Source organism: Capricornis sumatraensis, chromosome 3 (genome assembly GCF_032405125.1).
Source record: "Capricornis sumatraensis isolate serow.1 chromosome 3, serow.2, whole genome shotgun sequence".
In the NCBI taxonomy this organism is placed as follows: Eukaryota; Metazoa; Chordata; class Mammalia; order Artiodactyla; family Bovidae; genus Capricornis; species Capricornis sumatraensis.
In genome coordinates this window covers 19,554,185-19,578,883 of record NC_091071.1, presented here as the reverse complement: position 1 = coordinate 19,578,883, position 24,699 = coordinate 19,554,185, and the positions used below count along the sequence as shown (strand labels likewise).

General features: G+C 46.0%; 1 protein-coding gene across 5 annotated transcripts in view; it reads left to right on the top strand.

Annotated features, from left to right (window-relative positions):
• Positions 1–10,418: 10,418 nt before the first annotated feature.
• SLC5A11 (solute carrier family 5 member 11) overlaps positions 10,419–24,699 on the top strand; it is a 48,266-nt gene continuing 33,985 nt past the window's right edge. For 4 of the 5 annotated variants that reach the window (XM_068967517.1, XM_068967516.1, XM_068967515.1 and 1 more), the window contains exons 1-4: positions 10,419–10,553; positions 13,180–13,251; positions 19,864–19,968; positions 21,636–21,695. In XM_068967517.1, the coding sequence (XP_068823618.1) occupies positions 10,419–10,553; positions 13,180–13,251; positions 19,864–19,968; positions 21,636–21,695 (372 nt within the window). The remainder of the gene's footprint in view (positions 10,554–13,179; positions 13,252–19,863; positions 19,969–21,635; positions 21,696–24,699) is intronic. The other variant, XM_068967518.1, reaches the window with a different exon arrangement.

Below are 24,699 nucleotides of genomic sequence, written 5' to 3'. Positions count from 1 at the left end.
GGTCCCCTACTGCCTGTCCTGGTCTTGTGGGCCCCTGGCCACCGGCTCAGTCACTCCTGACAACTCCTCTGGGCTCCAGGCGCCTGCCTTTGTCCTGCCTCGGTCTGGAGAGCGCTGGGCAAAGGAATCGAACAAAGGTGGTCACTGTTACTGGTGCTGTCCCAGCGGTGGGGCCGCCGCGAGTGCCCTCCTGGGACTGTCCCTCTGTCCCCTGGGTCCCCTGCCAGCCTCTCCCCTCCCCCGCCTCCAGCTCGTCCCAAGCCCGCCTGTCCCCAGCGCGGAGGCGGGCCAGTGGCAGAGTGGGCAAGCGGGGCAGGACGCGCCCGGGGCGGCACCCGCTGCCCGCCCCCTCGTTGCCATGGGCCCCCCACCAGGTGAGGAGGTGGGGCCATGTGGGCGGGGCTCAGGTCAGCCCATCTTCCCCTCGGGGCCTGCTCAGAGTTCAAGTTCAAGTTCAGGGTTGGGGCTGGCCCGGGGCCTCTCCTACCGCCCTGGGGGAGATCATTGACGCTTCCTCTAACCCCTGCAGTAAGCCCAGGCTGGAATTTGGAGTTTGACCTTCGAGGAGCCTCTCTCAGCAGGCGGGGCCGCAGGGAAGGCCACCGCTGTCCTTTCAAACTCTGGCTGCGAGGGAAAAGGAGCCCAGAAGGTTCGCCCCCCTCATAGCCAGCTCTGTCTCCTTCCACCTCAGACGCCGCCGGTACCCAGAGCAGGTGGGCCCTGCACCCAGAGACAGGTAAGATATCGTCTGCCACCCCCGCAGCCCCCAAACTGATACCCATTCTGCACACGGGGGTGGGGGTCAGGTACTCCGGGGACTGGAGGCAGCACTGGCCAAAGACAGGGTGGGGGGCGCAGAGCTCCTCTCCTGGGAGGGGGCGGTCCTGCCCCACGCACACGGACGGAGGCAGCCCGAGCACCAGGCCATGCCGGGGTCCCAGACCCTCCACTTACCCGGTTTCAGGCTCCTGGGGTGAGCATTTCTCCTTATCTGTCAATTCACAGTGTGAGCCTCAGCGCAGCCCAGCCCACAGGTGTAGTGGACTCATGAGGCCCCAGGAGATAAGCAGGTGCGAAAATACCTACATAAACAGCGAAACACTGCCCGGGAGGGGTGGGGGGTAGGGGGTGAGGAGATGGAGGGGGCACTGCCTGTGACTTCCATGCGGCTGCTGTTAACTGCAAGCAAATAGGAGTCACTGGTACATGGCAGACACGTGCGGAGAGCTTTGAGTGGTGGAACGGAATGGCTGGCCCAGCCACCCTAACTCACAGCAGAGACCGAGACGGAAAGAAACGTGCCCAAGGCTGCACAGATAGTGAGCTGGCGAAGCTGAGACTCAGCTCCGACAGCTGCGAGCTTATCCACCAAGTCTGGTTTTCAAAAGGTGTCTTCATGACGATTCTGGGGAGCAGGTGGGAGAGATGCTCTCCTTCACTGGACATCTTGAGGATATGTCTTTGGGTGGTGGTCGGTGAGGGGGGGTGTCACAATTTTGTGTGTGTGTGTGTGTGTGTGTGTGTGTATCTTAGTTCCCTGAGCAGGGATTGAATCTGCTCCCCTTGTATTGGAAGCATGCAGTCAACCACTGAACCACCAGGACAGTCCCAAGCTGGGTCACAATTGCGAGTATTCAGCAAAGGCTCAGAAAATCCCCCATTTGTCTGCTCAGTGCATGGGGATCACAGGTGGTGCTAGTGGTAAAGAACCCACCTGCCGATGCAGGAGACATAAGAGACCTGGGTTTGATCCCTGGGTCGGGAAGATTCCCCTGGAGGAGGGCATGGCAACCCACTCCAGTATTCTTGCCTGGAGAATCCCATGGACAGAGGAGCCTGGTGGGCTCTAGTCTACAGGGTCACACAGTCAGGTATGACTGAAGCGACTCAGGACGCACGCATTGAGTGCCTGCTCAGAGGACACAATGTGAGCGAGACAGACAGAGCCCCTGCCTTTGCGGAGTTTACAGTGCAGTGGGAATGAGTGGTAATGAGAGAATCGTACAAATCAAATGTCCTGCTAGATTCAACAGTGATGGGAAGTCGTGTTTGTTATGATGGCAAATCATCCAACTTAGACTGAAGCCAAGAGAAGACTCCTCTGGGGCTGTGACAGTAGGGTGCCACCTGAAGGATGAGTAGGAGTTCGCCAAGCCAAGAGTGTAGGGAAGAGCATGCTGGGTGGGGGGAACAGAATGGCAAAGACCCTGAGGCAGAAGTAGCATCCATGGGCTAGAAAGAAGACCACGGTGAGATGGGGCTGGCAGAGCAAGTCAGTAGGTGCTGAGATGCTTTGAGCAGGAAAAGGAACCCATCTGATTTATGTTCAAAGACCTCTCTGGCTTCCACGTGAAGGGAGTGGATTCCAAGGAAGCAAGAGTGGCACTGGGGAGGCAAGATTCTTCCTTTGCACTAGACACCAGTGATGGTGGCTTGAATAAAAGCAAGAGAAGTGAAGTGAGAGGAAATAGATGGAGTCCAGCTCTGCTTTGGACATACAACAGAATGGAGTCACAGGTCAATTCTGGGAGACTGAGATTCTGGGAGGTGAACAAGAGACACTATAATGTCTTTTTTGGTATGTTTGCCAGGTCTAGCATCTTTGGTGCTTAGACACAGTACCTGGCGTGTAAGATGTGCTCACAGGCCACTGGATGAGTGAATGAATGCAAGAATGAATGAACACAAATTTGAATGAATGCAAGACTTGAGGATGACTCTCAGACTTCTGACCTGAGCAGCAGAGTGGATGAAGTTGCCGTTTAGGGAGGTGGAACAGACTGGAAGCTCTTGAAGATCACCATCTCTGTGCTGGATGAGTTACCTTTGAGATGACGGCTGAGACTCCATGAGAGATTCCATGCCGGCATTTGCATGGACAGGTCTGGGCTCAGAAGGTGCTCTTTTGATATCTGTTCTCTCTAGGAGTCATGAGACAAGGTCATCACTGAAGTGGGGAAGGGGCTGGAGAAGAAGCCTCACACCAGTGTCCCTTGCACTCACACCTGTTAACCCCACAGGGACTGTTTGTGGAAAGCTGTCAGGCCATACCGTGCCCATGGTTTTCTTGCTAATGACTGGGGAGGTGGCTCTTTCTAGCAGGAGGGGACAGTCCCAGCCTCTGCTTCAGCCCAGAGACGCCCGGAATCTGTCCTCTGGTCTCTTTCTAGAGACCTGTTCCTAACAAACTGTGTGGCATTAGCTGTCTGAGCAGGCCAGAAGTGGTCCTCCTTCCGTCCTCTCTTCTGCTGTTTGAGGCTCTGATGGCCCCGCTCAGCCTTTACAGTACTGACCCCCTCCCTCTGATGGGGCTGCCTCTACCATCATTTTGAATTTGAGCCAAAGGGCAGGCTTATGGCTGAAGAAGGGGCAGTTACCTTCATAGGGGAATGGAAGAAAAGGGTGTAAGGGGTTGCTGGCCCCGAGAGGTGCAGCCTGTGTGGGCCCGTGTGGTAACCTCTGCAGTTTTCCCTGCTAAGGGTCCACATGCTGAGCGGTAGTTGAGAACCTGCAGATCAAGCCCCGGTTGGAAGTCCCAGTTCAGTCATTTACCAGTGGCGTGACCTTGGGGCCCCAGCCTGGGCTTTCTATGGGGTTAACCAGAGACCTGACCTCTTAGGGGCGCTATGTGCTTAAAATGAGATTCATACATGTAGAGGCCAGGATCTGCATGACCACAGAGTCCATGCTCTTTTTTTTTTATCTTTTTCTTTCTTTTAATGGTTTTGCGAGAAGAATGTGTTGGGACTTCCCTGGTTGTCCAGACGTTAAGACTCTGCTTCCACTGTAGGGGGCTCGGGTTCGATCCCTGGTCGGGGAACTAGAATTCTGCATGCTGCTCAGAGTAGCCAAAAAGTAAATATAAATAAATAAATGGTTAATGAAAAAAAAAGAGGACGAGGTCAGACCTAGTAGGTCTGATCACATTCTATAATGAACTTGATTAATGCTTTTAGCAAAACTGTGACATAGGCCTGATTAATATCCCCATTTTATAGATGCGAAAACTGAGCCTCAGAGAAGTTATTTGCTCAAGATCACAGAGCTAGTGAGAGGTAGAGCTGGGATTTGAACCGGGCAATGCAGTTCTAACATCTTTACAGGTGATTGAAGTGCATCTATTTCCCAGGGAGTTTTAAAAAACTCCAATAATTAAAATTTGTAACTAGACACTCATTGTCATCTTTAGCCAATGCAGAATTCTTCCCTGGTTTCTCTCTCCGTCTCTCTCATTCTCTGTCCCTGTAATGTGTTTGTTACTCTTCAGCAAATAGGCCTGCATCCTGGCAAAATAGTTGGCACTATTTTTCCCATCAGCATGTATCCACGTTTAACATACATGTATGGTTTTATGCTGTAAATCTTGTTTCGCTTGTCTCTTTTTCTTTTATTATGAAATGTTTCAGATGCACACACATCGTAAAGAATAATGTGGGGGGAAAAATAACGTATCCCCACCAGTAGATGCACATAGAGGAGCCAGCCTAAGAAACCCAAATGCAGTGAAGACAGTCAGAGCCCCCACCCTGCTGTGGGGATGCTTGCCCATCTTTGCCTAGCACTGGGGCTCGGAAAATTTCCACATCTGCTTTGGCAAGTTATGTAAGCGGCCAGAAGGAAAGCATTGAGCAGCCATCTCTGCTTGCTGAATTTCCTCTGTTCTTGGGCCAGTTGGCAGCTGTAAGGGCAGGGTGTTCTTGCAAACAGGGCCGTTGTTAGAATGCCTGCTTTGCATAGACTCCTGTTAACCCTGGCCTCCCACAGTGTGGTTCCGTTCTTGGAAGTGAAGCCCTCTGGGGCAGTGCAGAGGGTAGCTCTGGGCATGCAAGGGGCTGCAACGGGCTGGGTGAGATCTCGCGAGGTCGGGGACTGGGTGAGATCTCGCGAGGTCGGGGACTGGGGACGGGGGCCCTGTTCACTGTCATCACCACTTTGTCCCCCGGGGCCTAGCACAGAGCCTGGCACACAGCTGGTGCCTAATAAATGTTTGTGGCAAAGATAGAAGTAGATGGAGGGGAGGATAGAAAGAAGGAGAGAAGGGCAGAGTGGAAAAAAGAGACAAGTCAGTATAGGGTTACAATGAGCTTCAATTCAGGACCTGAGTTCGAATCCCACCTCTGCACTTCCTATGACCCAGAGGCCAGTGGCACAGCCGTGACCTGAACCCAGCTCACTCTTAATTCACGGTGGCTCCATTTCCCACCTGTAAAATGAAAGTATAACCTGGGTGGCCCAGTGGTAAAGAATCTGCTTGCCAATGCAAGAGACTCGGGTTCAATCCCTGGGTTGGGAAGATCCCCTGGAGAAGGAAATGGCAACTCACTCCAGTATTCTTGACTGGGAAATCCCATGGACAGAAGAGCCTGGTGGGCTACAGTCCAGGGGGTCACAAGGAGTCAGACACAACTCAGACTGAACAATAGCAACAAGTGTGTTTGCTTCACCGGGCTGACTAGGATGAGTAAGAGGACCAATGCAAACTGAGTTCCAGGCCCACAACTTCAATAAATAGCTTTAGAGATGATCCCTGTTACAGTGATGGCTTTGCTGTACAGTGGCGTTGCTGTACGAGGGCATGTGGAGGGCTCCCTTGGGACATGTGGCCAAGGCTCCAGCACTTGAGTTCTGCAGCCTCTCTGGTCCATGTTGCAGGTCCTATTCCCATCCTGAAGAAAGCCGTACATCCTGGCCACCGGCAGGGCCCCACCTCCCTGGGACTCTAGAAGAGCCTGGAGTCAGTGCCAGCCTGCCCAGAGCCGGTGATGAATGGCTTGTTTATCTGCTCCTGCCCCTCTCGGTGCCTGGCAGGCAGAGGCCTGGAAGGGGCAGCGGGGAGCCGGGCTGTGGACGGGGGAGGGCTGGCTCACCATTCTGTCTAATGCCCCTGCTTCCTTCCTCCCCTTCCTCCCTTTCAGACCTGCAGAGTTCTAGGACAAGCCTGCCCACTCCCCAGTTCAATGTAAATTTCCACCTTAAGCTGCTTTCTCCACTCTTAGTGCTCATCTTCCTCAAGTCCCCAGTTTTGGAAGCAGCAGGGTACTTGAAAGTAGGTGAAGTGTTTGAAAATGCAGGCTCTGCACCCTCCTATGCAGTTGCTGGGAATATAAATTGGTGTAACCACTATGGAGAACAGTAGGGAGGTTCCTCAAAAAGCTAGAGTTAACGTATGATCCAGCAATCCCACTGCTGGGCATGTATTCAGAGAAAACTCGAATTCAGAAGGAGGCATGCAGTATTCATAGCAGCTCTGTTTACAGTAGCCAAGACACAGAAGTGTCTATCCACAGAGTGGATAAAGAAGATGTGGTGTATATATACACAGTGGAATACTACTCAGCCATAAAAAAGAATGAAATAATACCATTTGCAGCAACACGGGGGGACCTAGGAATGACCATACCAACTGAAGTAAATCAAAGAACACCTACAGGTGGAATCTAAAAAAAATGAACAAATCAATCTACATATGAAACAGAAACAGACGCAGACATAGAAAACAAACTTATGATTACCCAAGGGCAAAGAGGAGAGATGAATTAAGAGTTTAAGATTAGTAGATATACTACTATATATAAAATGGACAAACCACAAGGGCCTACTGTATTGAACTATCTTCAATATCTTGGAGTGACCTATAATGGAAAAGAATCTGAAAAAGGATATATATCACTTTGCTGCACACCAGAAACTAACACAATATTGTAAATCAGCTATATTTTAATAATAATAATTTTTTAAAAAGGATGGTCAGGGAATTCCCTGGTAGTCCAGTGGTTAGGACTCCATGCTTTCACTGCTGAGGATGAGGGTTCAAACTAAAATCCCACAAACTGCATAGTCAAAAAAAAATTGAAAAATAAAAATAAAACACACAGTTCTACAATTAGATCTGGAATTGAGCCCCGCCTTGGGCACTCAGTCATGCGACACCACTTCCTTGTCTGTGGAGTGGCGGTAAGAACACTGCTTATCCAAGAAGGGCTTCACCCTCGAGTCAGACCTTAAGGACCATCTAGCCCCCTTGTTTTCAAGCCTCCAAATCTGCCTCCAGGTTAGAGCCTCCTTTATGAATCTCTGCTTCCACCCTTGGGAGCTCTCCGGCACAGTCTTCCCTTCCCACTTTCTCCTTGCAAGTTTTCTGGTTCAGTTAGGTTATTAACCATCCCATTGGACTGATGACAATGATCATAAAACCTAAGCTTGACTGAGGCAGGGAGGGCTGAGGGATGACCTGGGATGGAGTTTGGGCTTCTGCTGCATACACCTGCCTTCAAGCTGGGTCAGTGAGTTGGGTTTGCCTGATACTGGCTGGTCCATCTTCCTTCCTTCCCTCCTTCTCTTGTTTGTCCATTTTTGGATCAGTGTTATGGATCAGTGGTTGTTTGGATATTCGCACAGGTCTGAGAAGCTGTGAGCATCCTCTCAACAGAAGAGCAAGGCCCAGGCCCAGGGAGAGAAGTTCAATACTGCTCTTGCTGTGGGAAAGGATGTTAAAGGTTATTGAGCGCCCCCCTGAGGCATCTTCTCTAAATGAATGTCTCTAGTCTCCTCCTGGGTTCTAAGGCAGTGCTTTTCAACACAGGGGACATTTGTGGCTGCCACAGCTGTGGAGAGGTGCTGCTGGCCTCGAGTGGGTGGCTCCCAGGGATGCTGCTAAACATCTGCAATGCACCAGGCAGCTCCCCCATGACAAGGAATTACGAGATCCAAAATGCCAGTAGTGTTGCAAATGAAAAGCCTTGCTTTAAGAACCAGGAATGCGTTACCCAGGTGACCAGGCTACTCCACCTTTGGGTGTTTCTGGTTAGAAGCAGGAAATGGCTCCCAGTTCTTCCCCTCTCTCAGTTAATCTCCAGGTTCTCTCAGTTCTGCGGCTTCCCTGGTGGCTCAGTTGGTAAAGAATCCGCCTGCAATGCAGGAGACCCCGGTTCGATTCCTGGGTCCGGAAGATCCCTTGGAAAAGGGATAGGCTACCCACTCCAGTATTCTTGGGCTTCCATGGTGGCTCAGATGGTAAAGAATATCCCCACAATATAGGAGACTTGGGTTCAGTCCCTGGGTTGGGAAGATCCCCTGGAGGAGGGCATGGCGACCCACTGCAGTATTCATGCCTGGAGAATTCCATCGACAGAGGAGCCTGGTGGGCTACAGTCTGTAGGGTCGAAAAGAGTCAGACACGACTAAATGATTAAGCACAGCACAGCACGCAGACTTATCTGCAGTTTGCATAAAACACAGTGTTCTGGGCTTTCTTTTACATTAAAATCACAGACAACTATATTCTATATCTTATAATAAGCTATAATGGAAAAGAATCTGAAAATATTTATTACTTTGCTATATACCTGAAACTAACAACATTGTAAATGAACTGTACTTAACTTTTTTTTTAATAGTTTAAAAAATGTATCGGCTTTTTATTTTATCGGGGCTGTCTCTGATATTTCTCAGAGGGCTCTACCTTAAGTTAAAAACATCGTATATCATGGGAGTTGTTTGGATTTCTTTATAACATTTAAAGTCACAAAGCATTTTTTTTTTCAGATTTAAACATGGTTAAATCTGGTTTTCCTCTGTAGAGTCACACTTTATTCTGTGCTTCTGAAATCAAATGGATTCCAGTTCTCTTATTTCTCTTAAATTCAAAGCTTACTCAGTGTAATAGGTAAAAGGATCTGACTCCCCCTTTGCGTCAGATGGAGCAGTTATATGTTGAGTTTTCCATCATTTTAACCATAAATTGCTGTTCTTTTATTTCTCTTTTATAATACACCTTTATATTGATTTTTAAAAATGTGTGTAGGTAGGTAACATTATCTATGAGTTTCATTTCAGCATTCAGTAAAAAGAGTATTATAAAATATTTGTTATAGAAACAGGGGATAATATCTGAAGATGATGATATCTGCTTTCTGTAGAAAGAAAACTACTGACCTTACAGAATCCTTTGAATGACATCAAAGAGCTGGTTTAATGCCTTCATAGATAATGAGCCTCACTACCCACTTCCCTGCTCCCAATCTTAATCCTCAGGAAAGAATCTGATGGTTCCTTAAGCATGACATGCTTATTCACATCTTAATGTCTGTGGATACTGTTGCCTTAGCCTGGAATGTACCTGCATCCCTGCTCATGGCGTGTAGGACCACCTATGCATTCTTCAAAACCCAGCTCATATACTATCATCTGTTTTCCTCCGTGTAAAATTAGGTGGTCTTTGCCTCACTGCCTACTGTAGAAATTTAGTAATAGCAATAATAGCAGCTATAATTTACTGAGCACAACTGTGTGTGGCATTGTTCTCCACACTTCACCGGTGCTAGATCACGATGATCTGTGAAATGTAACCTCTTATTGTCCCATTTTGAGATGGGAATGCAAAGAACTAGAGAAGTTAGGGAATTTGTCCAAGCTCTGGGGGCCAGTAAGGGGTGGAGCCAACTGGATGACTCTTAGGCTTGAATCCTTAATATGCCTGTCATTATACACACCCACTTGTATGAAACATCATATTGTGTTATTATCTATGAGTTGAGTTACCCCATTATTGAGCTGCCTACTTTGCAAGGTTATAAACACTTAGGATGATGCCTGTCATGTAGCAGGTGCTATATAAATGTTTATTAAATAAACACATTTCAACTTCCCTGCTGGTCCAGTGGCTGAGAATCCACCTTCCAATGCATGGATGCAGGTTCCATTCCTGGTGCTGGAAGATTCCACATGCCACGGGGCAACTAAGCCTGTGGGCCACAACTACCAAGCCTGTGCTCTAGAGCCTGCGAGCCACAAATACTGAAGCCTGCACACTCTAGAGCTGGTGCTCTGTGACAAGAGAAGCGACCACAGTGAAAAGACCATGCACTGCGAGGAGAGAAAGCTCACTCGCAACAACGAAGACCCAGTGCAGCCAAAATAAAAAATAAGCACACATTTAAAAATAAACAAACATACACAGTTTATGGGCATATCCAGCAGTGACACAACATAGTATTGACTGGCTGAGCCTTAGACAAAATTGCTGGCTTGACTCTCACCCGGCTGCGAGGTACCAGGGAAACAGACTGACTCGGGTGTCCTGTTTTTCTCTCACTCCTGGATACGTGGAAGAGGGTGGTGAGACATCTGTATTACTTAAGCTGTTTATTTGTCTTTGTATTTTGCCAAGTGAGCAGTGGGGCTGGTGAACATTAACTGTAGATTGGATGTGACTTCCTTGTAAATATTGGGTGAATGAGAGAGAGAATGGATGGATTTGCCCTCCCGAAGTCTGTCTCCATCACACATCCTTCCACATGTGTCTTCCTGCTTGGTTGCCCAAGGAGGCAGTTACAGAGAGGGCGGGAAGAGTGGCACCGGGTCCTGGCATGTGACACACATTTCCACTTCCACAGCGTTGCAAGAGTTCATTCAGGACCATGGAGAGCAGCACCAGCAGCCCTCCACTCACACAGTCAGATCCCCTGGAGGCGTTTCCCCGGAGGACGCTGGAAGCAGGTGACATCGCAGTGCTGACTCTGTATTTCCTCTTCGTCCTGGTTGTTGGACTGTGGGTAAGTCAAGTCAGAGGGCCTTACAGTAAGTAGAACCTGATTCTTCTTTATCTTTCTCTTTGGCTGCACTGCATGGCTTGTGGGTTCTTAGGTCCCCAACCAGGGATCACATCCATGCCCTGTGCAGTGAAAGTGTGGAGTCTTAACTGCTGGACCACCAGGGAAGTCCTAAGACTCGAGGTTTTCAAGTCAGACAGGATTGGGATCAGGATTAGGGAGTACAGGCAGAGTTAGAATAAGGGATAGAGTTGCTGGGAATCTGTATTTTCACAAGAGAATCAGGAGACTCTGATGTAGTACTGGTTTGGGGAGCCCCGGATTTAGATGATCCCTTTTAGCACAAGGAGTTCTTTACTCTTGGAAAATACTTCCTGTGTCAGGATTCAGCAGGAATGAGCTAAAGTGTCTGTTTGCTATAGTAAGATCTTTTGCAGGGATGAAAAGATATCATTTCATGTCATCTCCTGTCCAATAAGACTCCTCTTACCAATATCTGCACCCAGAGCTGGGAGAAGTTACAACTTACCACTTAGTGGTTTAAATGTCTCTGTTAAAGTACCTTTAGGGCCAAGGAGCTCACTCCTAAAGAGCTCTGAAGTCAGGCTGACCTGGGTTTGAGTTCTCAGTCTTCCTCTCTGTAGAAATATGGCACTTGATAAGGGACTACTTCTGAGCCTTGGTTTGTTCATGGATCAGATTGGCATGATGACATCAACCTCATAGAAACTGAAAGTGAAAGTTACTCAGTCCAACTCTTTGTGACCCAATGGACTGTAGACTGCTAGGCTCCTCTGTCCATGGAATTCTTCAGGCAAGAATACTGGAGTGGGTTGCCATTCCCTCCTCCAGGGGATCTTCCCAACCCAGGGATGGAACCTGGGTCTCCTGCATTGCAGGCAGATTCTTTACCATCTGAGACACCAGGGAAGCTCTCACAGGAGTTGGTGAGGATTAAAATGAGATGATGCTTCAAAATGCTTACTGCAGAGCCTGGCACATTGTGAGTGACTGAATGAAAGTCACTCAGTCATGTTCGACTCTTTGCAATCCCCTGGACTGTAGCCTCCAGGCTCCTTTGTCCATGGAATTCTCCAGGCAAGAACACTGGAGTGGGTTGCCACTTCTTCATAGGATCTTCCCGATGCAGGGGATAGAACCTGGGTTTCCTGCATTGCAGGCAGATTCTTTACCGTCTGAGTCACCAGGGCAGCCCCCTGGTACATAGTACTGATACTCAATAAATGACATCCACTGTGGGCTGTCACAGACAAACCATGGTCTAAAACTCAGATGTCTAGGGGCACCTAGTAGGTTATGTGTGAGGCAGGGAGTTGTAGGGAGTGTTGACCTAAAGAGTTTGTCTCCTCTAAGGGATTCAGATGAAAATCTTAAAAACCAGACATCAAACAGGGACTTCCACGTGGACCAGCAGTTAAGAATTTGCCTTCAAATGCAGGGAACACAGGTTCTATCGCTGGTGGGGAACTAAGATCCACCTGCTGTGGGGCGACTATGGCCGTGCACTGCAACTACTGAGCCCACGTGCCACAACCAGAGAGAAACCTGGGTGCCACAACCAAAACTGCACACAGCCAGAAACAAAGAGATAAGTAGCTATTAAAAGACAAACCATGGGCCAAACAAAACATATCTGATCTAAAAAGTACAAGCTAAAAAGAAGTAAAAGGACTTCCCTGGCTGGGTGTGGGTTCCATCCTTGGTCAGGGAGCTAAGATTCCACGTGCCTCATGGTCAAAAAACCAACCAAACAAAAAAAACCCCACATGAAACAGAAGCAATATTGAAACAAATTCAATAAAGAATTTTTAAAATGATCCACCTCAAAAAACAATCCTAAGAAAAAAACCAAAAAGAACAAAAAAGTAGACTCACAGATATAGAGAAGAAACTAGCGGTTATCAGTGGGGAGAGGGGAGGAGAAATACAGGAGAAGGGCATTAAGAGGTACAAACTATTAGGCATAAAATAAGCTGCAAGAACATATTGCACCATACGGAGGATATAGCCAGTATTTTATAACTATAAATGGAGTACAACCTTTAAAAATTGTAAATCACCTATAACTTACATAATATCATACATCACCTATACTTTTTTTCTGAAGGACCTGAGAGGCTTTTTTTTTTTTTTAATTTAAAATTTTTATTTTGGGGCCTTACCACAGTGCATGTGGGATCTTAGTTCCCTAACTAGGGAAGTAGAAGAAAAGAGTCTTAGCCTCTGAAACACCAGGGAAGTCCCTCACTTAAAAAAAAAAAAAAATTACAGTTAAGGGAATTTCCTGGTGGTCCAATGGTTAGCACTCCATGCTTTCCCTGCCGAGGGCCCAGGTTCCATCCCTCATTGGGGAACTTAAAATCTCACAAGCTGCCTGGTGCAAAAAATAGTGAAGTAAGATAGTTCATGCAAATAATGGCCATAGGAAGTATTGCTTAGGGACTCTTACAAAAACAAACAAACAAAAACCCAAACCAAACAAACCCCCAAATATATTTGATGTCTGGATCTGGCCTGCTGGACTCCCAGGTTATACTCTGGGACTAGACCATCGGGGGTGCCTCTGATTGCTAACATTTCCGTTGCCCACTGCTCTTCTCTGTTTCAGTCCACGGTGAAGACCACAAGAGACACCGTGAAAGGCTACTTTCTAGCTGGAGGCAACATGCAGTGGTGGCCAGTAAGTAGTCTTTGGTTCAATTAAAAGACACTTCAAGTCCTGATACTCTGTCTAGCTTTTGCTTTCTCGGGACTCTCTGGTGCCATGTTGTCTGGAAGTCACAGTCTAAACTAGAGAAGACTTAACTCCAACTCGAAATTGTCTGAACAAAAAGAATCCATCAGCTCACCCAAGGGAAAAACCGAGAGTTGGTCTGGTTTCAGGTATGGCAGGGTATAGGGGCTCAAGTGATCACTGGGACCTGGTTTCTCCCTCTGTTTATCCCATCTATCTGTCTTTCTATTAATCTCTATCTCTCTATCTATCTGCCTGTCTATCTGGGCTTCCCTGGTGGCTCAGAGGATAAAGAATCCGCCTGCAATGCAGGAGACACAGAAGATGTGGGTTCGATCCCTGGGTTGGGAAGATCCCCTGGAGGAGGAAATGGCAGCCCACTCCAGGATTCTTGCCTGGGAAAATCCCATAGACAGAGGAGCCTGGTGGGCTATAGTCCATAAGGTCAGGAAGAGTCAGACACAGGGCTGAGCGATGAAGCACACACATTTATCCATCTATCCATTATTTGTCTATCACCTATCTATCTCTATCAGCTTCTCTTCTTCTGGAAGGGTGCCATTCACAAACAAGCTCAACTTCATGTCAACAAGCTCAACTTCATGGCCACTGCTCCAGACTTTCCATCCTCTCCGTCTCCAACCTAGCATGGGAAAAGCACCTGCCTCCATGGCAGGATCCCTGGAAAATATGTGTCCCAAGCCCATCTCTGTGTTAGTCACTGTGACCAAGGTAGTTAGCTGTGTTAAGTAACTCAAGCCTGGGTCACATACTCACAGCCTTATCTGGAGGGCATGGAGCCTGCTCTGAGGCATATGTGATGAGAAATAAGAAGGGCTTGACCCTGAAGGACAGCTGGAGACCATTACTGAGACAAGGTGGAAAGCATGTTGAGAAGCCAAATAACAAATACAACAGCCCAATTAGTATTCTCTATTCAAGGGGAGCTAAAGGCATTGCTAAATACATTGTTGTTGTTGTTCAGTCTTTCAGTCATGTCCTGCTCTTTGTGAGCCCTCAGACTGCAGCAGGCCTGGCTTCCCTGTCCTTCACCATCTCCTGGAACCCGCTCAAACTCATGTGTGTTGAGTCAGTGATGCCATCCCCCCATCTCATCCTCTGTCCCCTTCTCCTCCTGCCTTCAATCTTTTCCAACATCAGGGTCTTTTCTAATGAGCTGGCTCTTCGCATCAGGTGGCCAAAGTATTGGAGCTTCAGCTTCAGCATCACTCTTGAATATCATCAATGAATATTCAGGATTAGTTTCCTTTAGGATTGACTGGTTTGGTCTTTTGCAGTCCAAGGGACTCTCGAGAGTTTTCTCCAACACCGCAGTTCAAAAGTGTCAATTCTTCGGTACTCAGTCTTCTTTATGGTCCAACTCTCACATCCATACATGACTACTGGAAAAGCCATAGCTTTAACTGGATGGACCTTTGTTGGCAAAGTAATGTCTTTCCTTTTTAATGCACTGTCTACGTTCGTCATAACTTTTCTTCCAAGGAGCAAGCATCTTTTAATTTCATGGCTGCAGTCACCATCTGCAGTGATTTTGGAGCCCAAGAAAATAATATCTGTTACTGTTTCCATTGTTTCTCCATCTATTTGAAGTGATGGGATTGGATGCCATGATCTTAGTTTTTTGAATGTTGAATTTTAAGCCACCTTTTTCACTCTCTTCTTTCACCTTTGTCAAAAGGCTCTTTAGTTCCTCTTCACTTTCTGCCATAAGGGTGGTGTCATCTGCATATCTGAGGTTATTGATGTTTCTCCTGGCAATCTTGATTCTAGCTTGTGTTTCATCCTGCCCAGCATTTTGCATGATGGACTCTGCATATAAGTCAAATAAACAGGGTGACAATATAGAGCCTTGAGGTACTCCTTTCACAATTTGGAACCAGTCTGTTGTTCCATGTCTGGTTCTAACTGTTGCTTCTTGACCTGCATACAGGTTTCTCAGGAGGCAGGTCAGGTGGTTTGGTATTCCCATCTCTTGAAGAATTTTCCACAGTTTGTGGAAATACATACATGCACACATACATGCATGCGCGTGTACACATATGCACACAGGCCTCTGCTTCATGGGTCCTGAGCAAGGAATCAGGAATGATCATTTTATTCATGATCTTCTATTATAAGTGTTAAATTTCCCAAATAAAAAGAGAGAAGACATTTCCCATTTGCAGGGAGTCCAAAAGATGTAAGATACAGAGAGATTAACAGGTATCTGAACCTCTGGTCTATAACAATGTCTGAAGACAATGACCACACTGTTCTCAAAAGATACTAAAAATGAGCTCTGCATTGTATATTCAGTGAATTCATTAGAACAGTTCCCTGTCCAGCGCTGCACCAAACAAAGGAGACATCACTGAGCTTGTCTTCACCCTCAAGGAGCCTGTAATCTAGTGCAGCGTTTCCTAAAATGTGAACAACAGGTGAGCCATCATTTTTCAGTTGTGCACAGACACAACATTGAATAACATCACATTACATTGTGGGAATATTGCCTTTCCTATTCTCAGTTAGTCCTCTTGGTTACATAAAAGAAGGTCGCAGTTTGCTACTAAGATGGCTTTACCGGCCTTTTAGCACTGACTAATTTGTGTTTAACAAAGAGAATGCAAGCTTCAGGGTAAGTAAATTTGGTAGTCTGGAGAACCTAGATCAAATTTAGTAACTTTTTTTTTTCATTTTCATTTTATTTGTATGGTTCTTTTCTATATAAAGCAAGCGATGCTGGTTTTCCACGTAAAGTTGTAAATACATATATATGCTTGTATTATATTAATATATAATAATTGGTTAAATAATAAAATATATACTCATATATATAAGTTAAAGAAGTCAGTATAAGGTTAAAATATAGAGTAAATACCAGTGCAGGTGTAGTGGACATAGAGATGGCTACAAAAGAAGTACTTACTCAGTGACTGAATTTTTTCTTTACAGTTTTTACTGAATTTGTTGTAATATTGCTTCTGTTTTATGTTTTGGATTTTTGGCCACGAGGCATGTGGGATCTTAGCTCCCCACACCCCATGCATTGGAAGGTGAAGTCTTAACCACTGGACCACCAGGGAAGTCCCGCAATGATTGAACTTTAAGAAATGCTGGTCAAATGATCTTTATCATGAGTGATGCTGGGCTCAAAAAAAAAAAAAATTCAGTTGGAATATAGCAGCTCACCTAAGTATGCCTGCTTTTGCATACTTATATCCATTTCTTTGCTCATATGCTTGGATGACCCTTCTCCAGGTCGAGAAGGAAAGGGCAGTTGTGGAACTTTCTTTGTTTTCTTCCCTCAGGAGAATGATGTCAATGGAAAGGAGGTGTGGTTAAGAGAAAGGGCTTTGGAACAAGTGCATCCATTAGGTATTGCTGCCTAAGAAGCCACCCACAAAGTTAGTGGCTCACAATCACTACAGTATATTATTTCTTTTTAAAATCTATTGTTTAAAAACTGAAGTATAGCTGACTTACAATGTTAATTTCTGCTGTACAGCAAAGTGACTCCGTTATATATATATACATACAGTAGACAGAGTATATCATATCTTTGTAAAAGATTAATTTTTTATGCTGCATCTTCACTGCTCCACTTGGGCATTCTCTAGTTGCAGTGAGTGGGGGCTTCTCTCTGTTGCAGTGCCCAGGCTTCTCATTGCAGCAGCTTCTCTTGTTTTAGAGCACAAGCTCTAGGCACACAGGCTCTGCAGTTGCAGCTTGTGGGCTCTAGGGTGAGGACTCAGGAGTTGGGCTGCACAGGCGTTCGTTGCTCAGTTCCACAGCATGTGGATTCTTCTCAGACCAGGGATCGAACCCATTTCTCCGGCATTGGCAGGCAGACCCTCACTCACTGTACCACTAGGGAAATCTCAGTGTATTACTCTAATGATTGCATGGTGCGAGTGGGTGGTTCCTCCCCTGCTCTTTAGCACTTTCGCTCTTTGGCTGCATTTAGCTGTTGGCTGGATGGGCTAGATGCCAAGACGGCCCCCTCTGCAGATGTGGCTCTGGTGGGGATGGCTAGAAGGCTGGGGCTTCCCTCTCTACATGCCCTTCATCATTTAGTGACCCAGCCCAAGGTTTTTACAAGGCATTTAACTCGAAAGGGCAGAAATGAAAGCTGCTGGGCTGTTGAGCTTGACCTGGAAGTCACACAGTGTCACTTTCACCGCATCATATTGGTCAAAACAAGCCATCAGCCAGCACGGGTTCCTTATGGGAAGAGGGGAAAAGTCACATTTCAGAGGAACAGGCAGGGTGGTGTCATTGGGAATGGCAGAGTAAAGATCTTTGAAATTTCCTCCAGAGAGCTTTTTTTAAAAAAATTATTGAAACTTGTATAATATCATATAAGAAACAAATTGCCAGTCCAGGTTCGATACAGGATGCTTGGGGCTGGTGCACTGGGATGACCCAAGAGGGATGGTATGGGGAGGGAGGTGGGAGGGGGGTTCAGGATGGGGAACACGCATATGCCCATGGCGGATTCATGTTGATGTGTGGCAGAACCAATACAATATTGCAAAGTAAAATAAATAAATAAATAAAGCAGTCAAGTGATAAAATTTTTTTTAAAGCTTATAAAAATAATAAAATAAAAATGATTGAATTATTTATTTACCTTATTCGTTTTGGGGTTGCGCTGGGTCTTTGCTGCGCATGGGCTTTCCTAGTTGCAGTGAGCAGGGGCTCCTCTTCATTGCAGTGTGCAGGCTTCTCATTGTGGTGGCTTCTCTTGTCGCAGAGCACAGCCTCTAGGGCACATGGGCTTCAGTAGTTGCTGCACACGGGGTTTGTTGCTCCCCGACATGTGGAACCTTCTCAGGCTCAGGATCAAACCTGTGTCCCCTGCATTGGCAGACAGATTCATATCTACTGTACCACCAGGGAAGCCCCCGTGTGTGTGTGTTAAGTCACTTGAGTCATGTCTGACCCTGTGTGACCCTAAGGACTATAGCCCGCCAGGCTCCTCTGTCCATGGGATTCTCCAGGCAAGAATACTGGAGTGGTTGCCATTTCCTTCTCCAGGGGTTAGGGTTAGGGTTAGGGTCTTCCTGATCCAGGGATCGAACCCATGTCTCTCATGTTTCCTGCATTGGCAGGCAGGTTCTTCATGAGGGAAGCCCCCAGGGAGCTTTAATTCAAGAAAAACCACTGAATCGCAATAAGAACAGGAAGCTTTGCCGTGTTTCACCTGGCTCTATTCCCATCCCCTTCTTTCAGCTCTGCAGTAGTCTTGAAGACCAGTAGGTTAGAACAGGATTGGATCTTGTTCAAAGCCATTCTCACATTATTGCCAGTGTTTTACTCTAGAAAGCGCCCTTTGTACAACTTGTCTTTATTTGATCCGAATCAATGACCACCCAGCACGAGCAGCTTTTTATGCAACGGTGTTAGTTAAAAAACCATCAATTTGACATTGCAGCTGCCTGAGCTAATAAGGGAATTACAATGGCACATTAGGTAGTATCTATTTAACACAAATAGCAACAGTCCCTAAACTGAACTACAGATTCAACACAGTCCCTGTCATAATTCCATCTGCATCACACCCCCTCTTTTTTTGCAGAAATTGGTAAGGCAATCCTAAAATTCAGATGGAAACACCAGGGACCCAGAAGCTGAAACAAACTTGAAAAGGAAGAAAAAAGTTGGAGGATTTAGGACTTCTCTGCCTCAAAATACTACCAAGCTATAACACTCAAGAGAGTGTGATAGTTACAGATCAATGCAGAGTCAGATGAAAACCAGGGACTAGAAAGTCAATGGGCGGTACCACAGTTCCCTCACAAACAGTCCCCTCTCTCTTTCTCCCCCCATCATCTGTCTCTATCTTTGTCTCTATCTGGTTCTGTCCTCCCTTGAGCTGCCTTTTTCTGCAAGTCTTCTTCATTTCCTCTCAGAGTGGCAGACATGAATGTGCTATTCACCCCACACCCCATCCCCTTGCTACACACACACTGCCCTGGGTTACATGCCCCCCAGTCTAAGGGACCAGCGAAGATGATTTCCCAGGTCCAGATTCCCAGGAGAGAGAATGTAATTGGCCCAACTCGGGCCAGGTACCCAGGTCTGTCTTATGTAATCAATGAAGTCCAGGAACTGGGGTCCTCAAGAACTGTTCTGCTCACTTAGAGTTCTACTAGAAGGGCTCTCTACTTTGCTAAGTGAGAAGTCGAGCTGAGGAACAATACAGGCTTCCTGATTCTCATCCTGGAGCACTTTCTACAACACCTGTTATCCTCCCTAACCCCTGGGGATGCTGCATACAGTTGTTCAAGTTGTGCACTGCACAACCCTAGTGGGGGCCACAATTTACATTTTAGGCATCCTAGATACGCATATTTGTTATGTCAGTTTCCTAAAGGTGGAAGTAAAAGAGTCTTGGAGAAGAGGTTTTTTCTAATTTGAAAAAAATTGCTAGATAAAGTAGGGATGGCCCCACTTTCTCCTTTTGTCTTGGTTCCTTTGGAATATGGGAAGAAGGGGAGTGGGAAGAAGCCACCCCAGACCTTGGCTGCAAGATCTGACCTGTCCATTTCCCCACAGGTGGGTGCATCCTTGTTTGCCAGCAACGTTGGAAGTGGACATTTCGTTGGCCTGGCAGGATCAGGCGCTGCTGCAGGTCTTTCTGTAACTGCTTACGAGCTTAATGTAAGTATGTTTCCAGGGCAATGTCAGTTCAAGATTACCAAACAGGTGGATCCTGGGTGCGGGGCAGGTTTATGCACGCTCTGCTCTTCTAAATATAGAGTGGTGCTTTATGAAGAAACAAGCAGGAATCAGCAAGGGCACCCCTGGTTAGCAAAAATCAATTTGATCTGCAAGTCATATTGCAGGCTTCTCTGTGTTTGCTTGATGGGAGTCCGTAAGGCAAATATGTGTGTGAAGAAGGCACGAGTCTCTTCTGTGCAGATGCAGAAGATACAAGGTTTTGTGGGAGTTGGGGGTGGGGGTATTTCTGTGTATTAGATATCAATTCAGTTCAGTCTCAGTTCGGTCGCTCAGTCATATCCGACTCTTTGCGACCCCATGAATCACAGCACGCCAGGCCTCCCTGTCCATCATCATCTCCCAGAGTTCTCTCAAAGTCACGTCCATCGAGTCAGTGATGCCATCCAGCCATCTCATCCTCTGTTGTCCCCTTTTCCTCCTGCCTCCAATCCCTCCCAGCATCAGAGTCTTTTCCAATGAGTCAACACTTCACATGAGGTGGCCAAAGTACTGGAGTTTCAGCTTTAGCATCATTCCTTTCAAAGAACACTCAGGACTGATCTCCTTTAGGATGGACTTGTTGGATCTCCTGGCAGTCCAAGGGACTCTGAAGAGTCTTCTCCAACACCACAGTTCAAAAGCATCAATTCTTCAGTGCTCAGCTTTCTTCACAGTCCAACTCTCACATCCATACATGACCACTGGAAAAACCATAGCCTTGATATCAAATGCCCATCACAAAACTTATGTGGTTCCAGGGTTCTTGATCTTTTTGCCACCCCGCAGATACTCAGGAGATAAGACACACTCTCTGTGTAGCAGGCTCATTCAAGATATGATTTTTACTGATTGGGAGAGGATGCACTTATTAATAGTGATCTTTATCTTCATAACAATTCATTTTTTTAATTGCTTACCCTGTACCATTGACTTAAGTACCCTACATACATCATCATATTATGGGATTCAATTACGGATTAGAACCAAACTGTCAAGATTCAAATCTGGGCTCTAAAACTTACAAGCTGTGTGACTTTGGGCCAATTACTTGACCTCTCTGAGCCTCATGTATAAAACAGAGAAAATAATGGTACCTTCCATATCGGGTTGCTGTGAGGATTAAATGACTTCATGCTTGTAAAGCGTGCCCAGGAATGTCTGGAATATAATAAGTGCTCAGTAAGCATCGTCTTATTGATTCCCTTGCAACAGCCCAGTGGCAGCGCTGTTACTCTCATTGCACAGGTGAGAAAAATGAGTCCCAGAGACTTGTGTAAACTCTCCCAGCATCACCAGCTATTCATCAGTATGGCCTGCCTGACCTCACAGCCTTGTTTTAACTCCTGCCCAAGGAGGGGAGGGAACACAAGGGGACAGAGAGGGATATGCAAGGTTTAGGAGACATAGCCCTGGGAGCCACTGCCCCACTTCATTCCCATGTTCTGTTTAAATATGGGGATGTGATGGCCCAGGGAGGGTGAGTTACTCAGTAAGTAAGAGATGGAACGAGAGGCAGACCAGACCAGGTTCCATCCAGACATCAGGAAATCCAAGTCGTCACCACAATGTGGGCAGGAGCTGAGTCCTGATTCTGTTTTCTTGGGCAGGGCTTATTTTTCGTGCTGATGCTGTCCTGGATCTTCCTTCCAATCTACATCACTGGTCAGGTGAGTCTGAGGGGGTCCAGGTGCTATGGAATAGGAAGATCCTTAGGGAGTGTCAGCCCTGCCTTCATCCCTTCCCTCCCAGCAGCATCCCTCTGTCCTGCCAGTGGACATCCGTTACACAGTCCCCAAGAGGTTGCAGCATTGGTGAGGGGTGACTCATGTATTAATTAGGACAGTTAGGAACACTGTCCTTGGCAGTTCCCACCTAGTAATGATGGGACATTTTGAGTAATGACATCAAAGATACATACGGGGCATTCAGAGGCTGGAAGAAATGTGGGCTAAGAAAAATTGTTTTTTGAATGTCAAAACACAAAATCACAGTCTTTTCTGAATGTTTAAGCCATAACAGATTCCTGCTTTCAACACAGACACACACACACACGATTCAGTAATTTTTTTTCTTCCTTTCCACCTAAAACTATAATAATTGAGTTATTTCTGGCTGATGTGATATGTCAAAATTTTTATTACAAAATAGTAGTGCTTTAGACTTTTTGACCGAGGTAGTTTAAAAAATCACTTCTGCGGTTATTGACAGCTTTCTGCCACACATACCCTCTCGACTTTAATCCTGTTTTAGGTATTCTACTAGGCAGACCAAGATCACACAGTATCAGTGTTATTCCTCAAGTAATAACTGATTTTAACTTTTATTCTGCAAATTAAAAAAATACACAAAGTAGAAAGAACTACTTAATGATCAGAAAAATCATTGGAAAAAAATCACTCTGTACTGGAAGTAGTGCAATCTTATGCAAAGGCAGTGAGGTAGGAATAAATAAGTTATCTTGCTTGGAGATAATACTGAGTCTAAAAGCATGGCTTTTGGTCGATGGGGAGCCTGGGTCTGCCCAGCCCCTACATGGACAAAATCTCTAAGGCAGAATAACACTGACTAGAAGTGAAGATCTCTAGATCAGTGGGTCTTTCTTGAGCATCTTGAATAGGAAGGAGCAAAGGATGGTGGAGATGTAGGTCGGTTTAAAGGTAGGGTGGCCAGATATTTTTAGCTGATGGTTTCTATTTTCTCTGTGAAGTAGAAGATGGTGTCATTTGCTGAGAGTGAGGAAGGAACTTGTGTGGTCAAAGGTTAAGAAGAGGCATGAAGAACTGAAATGATTGCTGTGGTTTGTAATAGAGAAACCTGGGGACTACCACAGTATCACTGATTGGGGGGCTGGGTATCTGTACTGTGAATGTCATGCCGTGAAAAGGGCTGAAATTGACAGAGTTGTGCTGCTGTGGAAAGATCTCCAGGCTTTATTTCTCAATAAAAAATTCCTGTGGCTCCAGACGTTCTTTGGTCAACATTTTATTCAAAGGGGAGATGAAGCTGATGTTAAATAATAAATGCCACAGTGCTGAGGAGCAATAAAAAGCTACCCAATCCATTTCTATTGGGCAATAAAATAAACACAGGAAAGTGATAAGACACAAACGTGGTGCTTAACAAATTACTGTAAAACGAATTCCCAGATCGAGTCACAAAGTGTAATACCCTCCCTCACGTGCCTTTACCAGATATCACTGTCTTCCTTTCTTTGTGAATTTCACTGAACTCACTCCCTTACTTTTCTTTACCATTTTAATTGTGCACACCTAAAAAATATGGTTTAATTTTCCTTCTTTGGAATGAAATATAGTAGTTGGAATCATGGGTAACATTCTTTCCTTGCGTGTACCTGGTTAATTTCCATTGCTATGTAGTATCCCAGAGTATGATTATATTCCAATATATTTGTCTCTCCTTTTGTTCACAAGCATTTAGGTTGTTCCTAATGTTAGCCTAGAGGAGAACATGGCAACCCACTCCAGTAGTCTTGCCTGGAGAATCCCCATGGACAGAGGAGCCTGGGGGGCTAAGCTGTACATGGGGTCGCAGAGTGAGACATGATGGAGAAACTAAGCACAGCACAGCACAGCACAGTGTTAGCCTGTGACGGGCAGTGTTGCTGATAACACTTTTGCAGATCAGTTATTTATTTTTGGCTGTGCTGGGTCTGCGTTGCTGCACGTGGGCTTTCTCTAGTTGTGCTGAGTGGGGCTTGTTCTTCGCTACAGTGCATGGGCTTCTCATTGCGGTGTCTTCTCATGTTGCAGGCCACAGGCTTTAGAGTGCAGGCTTAGTAATTGGGGTGCATAGACTTAGCTGCCTCACGGCATGTGGGGTCTTCTCAGACCATGAACCCATGTCCCCTGTGATGGCAGGTGGATTCTTAACCACTGGGCCACCGGGGAAGTCCCGGTGATGTTTTTATACAAGTGCCCTGATGAATATAAACATCATGTTTATGGAGAAAAATCTAACTATAGGTGGGATTTCTGGGTCATTGGATGTGTTTATCAAGTTTGGTTAGACATTGCCAAATTTCTTCCCAGAGTAGCTCTATCAGTTTATACCCCCAGCAGCGGGGCGTGCAAATTCCCTTTGCGCCATTGTTCTATGTCCTTGCCAATACTTGGTATTTTCCAGCTTTAAAATTCTTGCCAATTTGGTGACTGTGTAGTTTTCTCCCTGTGCTTTCCATTGGCAAATCTGTTTATATATTTTCTGGCTGTTCAGATGTCCTCTTTGGGAAAGTAACATGTCTAGGACTTTTGCCAACTTTTCTCTTATGTTCTACAGTTTCTTCTTATTGATAGAAGTTCTTTGTACATTCTGGAAACAAGCTGATTACCTGTATTGCAAGTATCTTTGCCCCCTACTCTGTGGTTTGCCTTTTAACTCTTAATGGTATTTTTGGATAAACAGATCTTTTAAAAAGCTATTTTATTCAAGTATGGTTGATTTACAACATTGTGTTCATCTCTGCTGTACAACAAATTGATGCAGTTATACACACACATATATATATATTCGTTTTCATATTTCTTTCCATTACGGTTTATCATAGGATGTTGAATGTAGTTTCCTGTGCTATGCAGGGGGACCTTGTTGTTTATCCATCCTACAGATGAGTTTGCATCTGCTAACCCAAATTCCCTCCCCCGCTCCTCACCC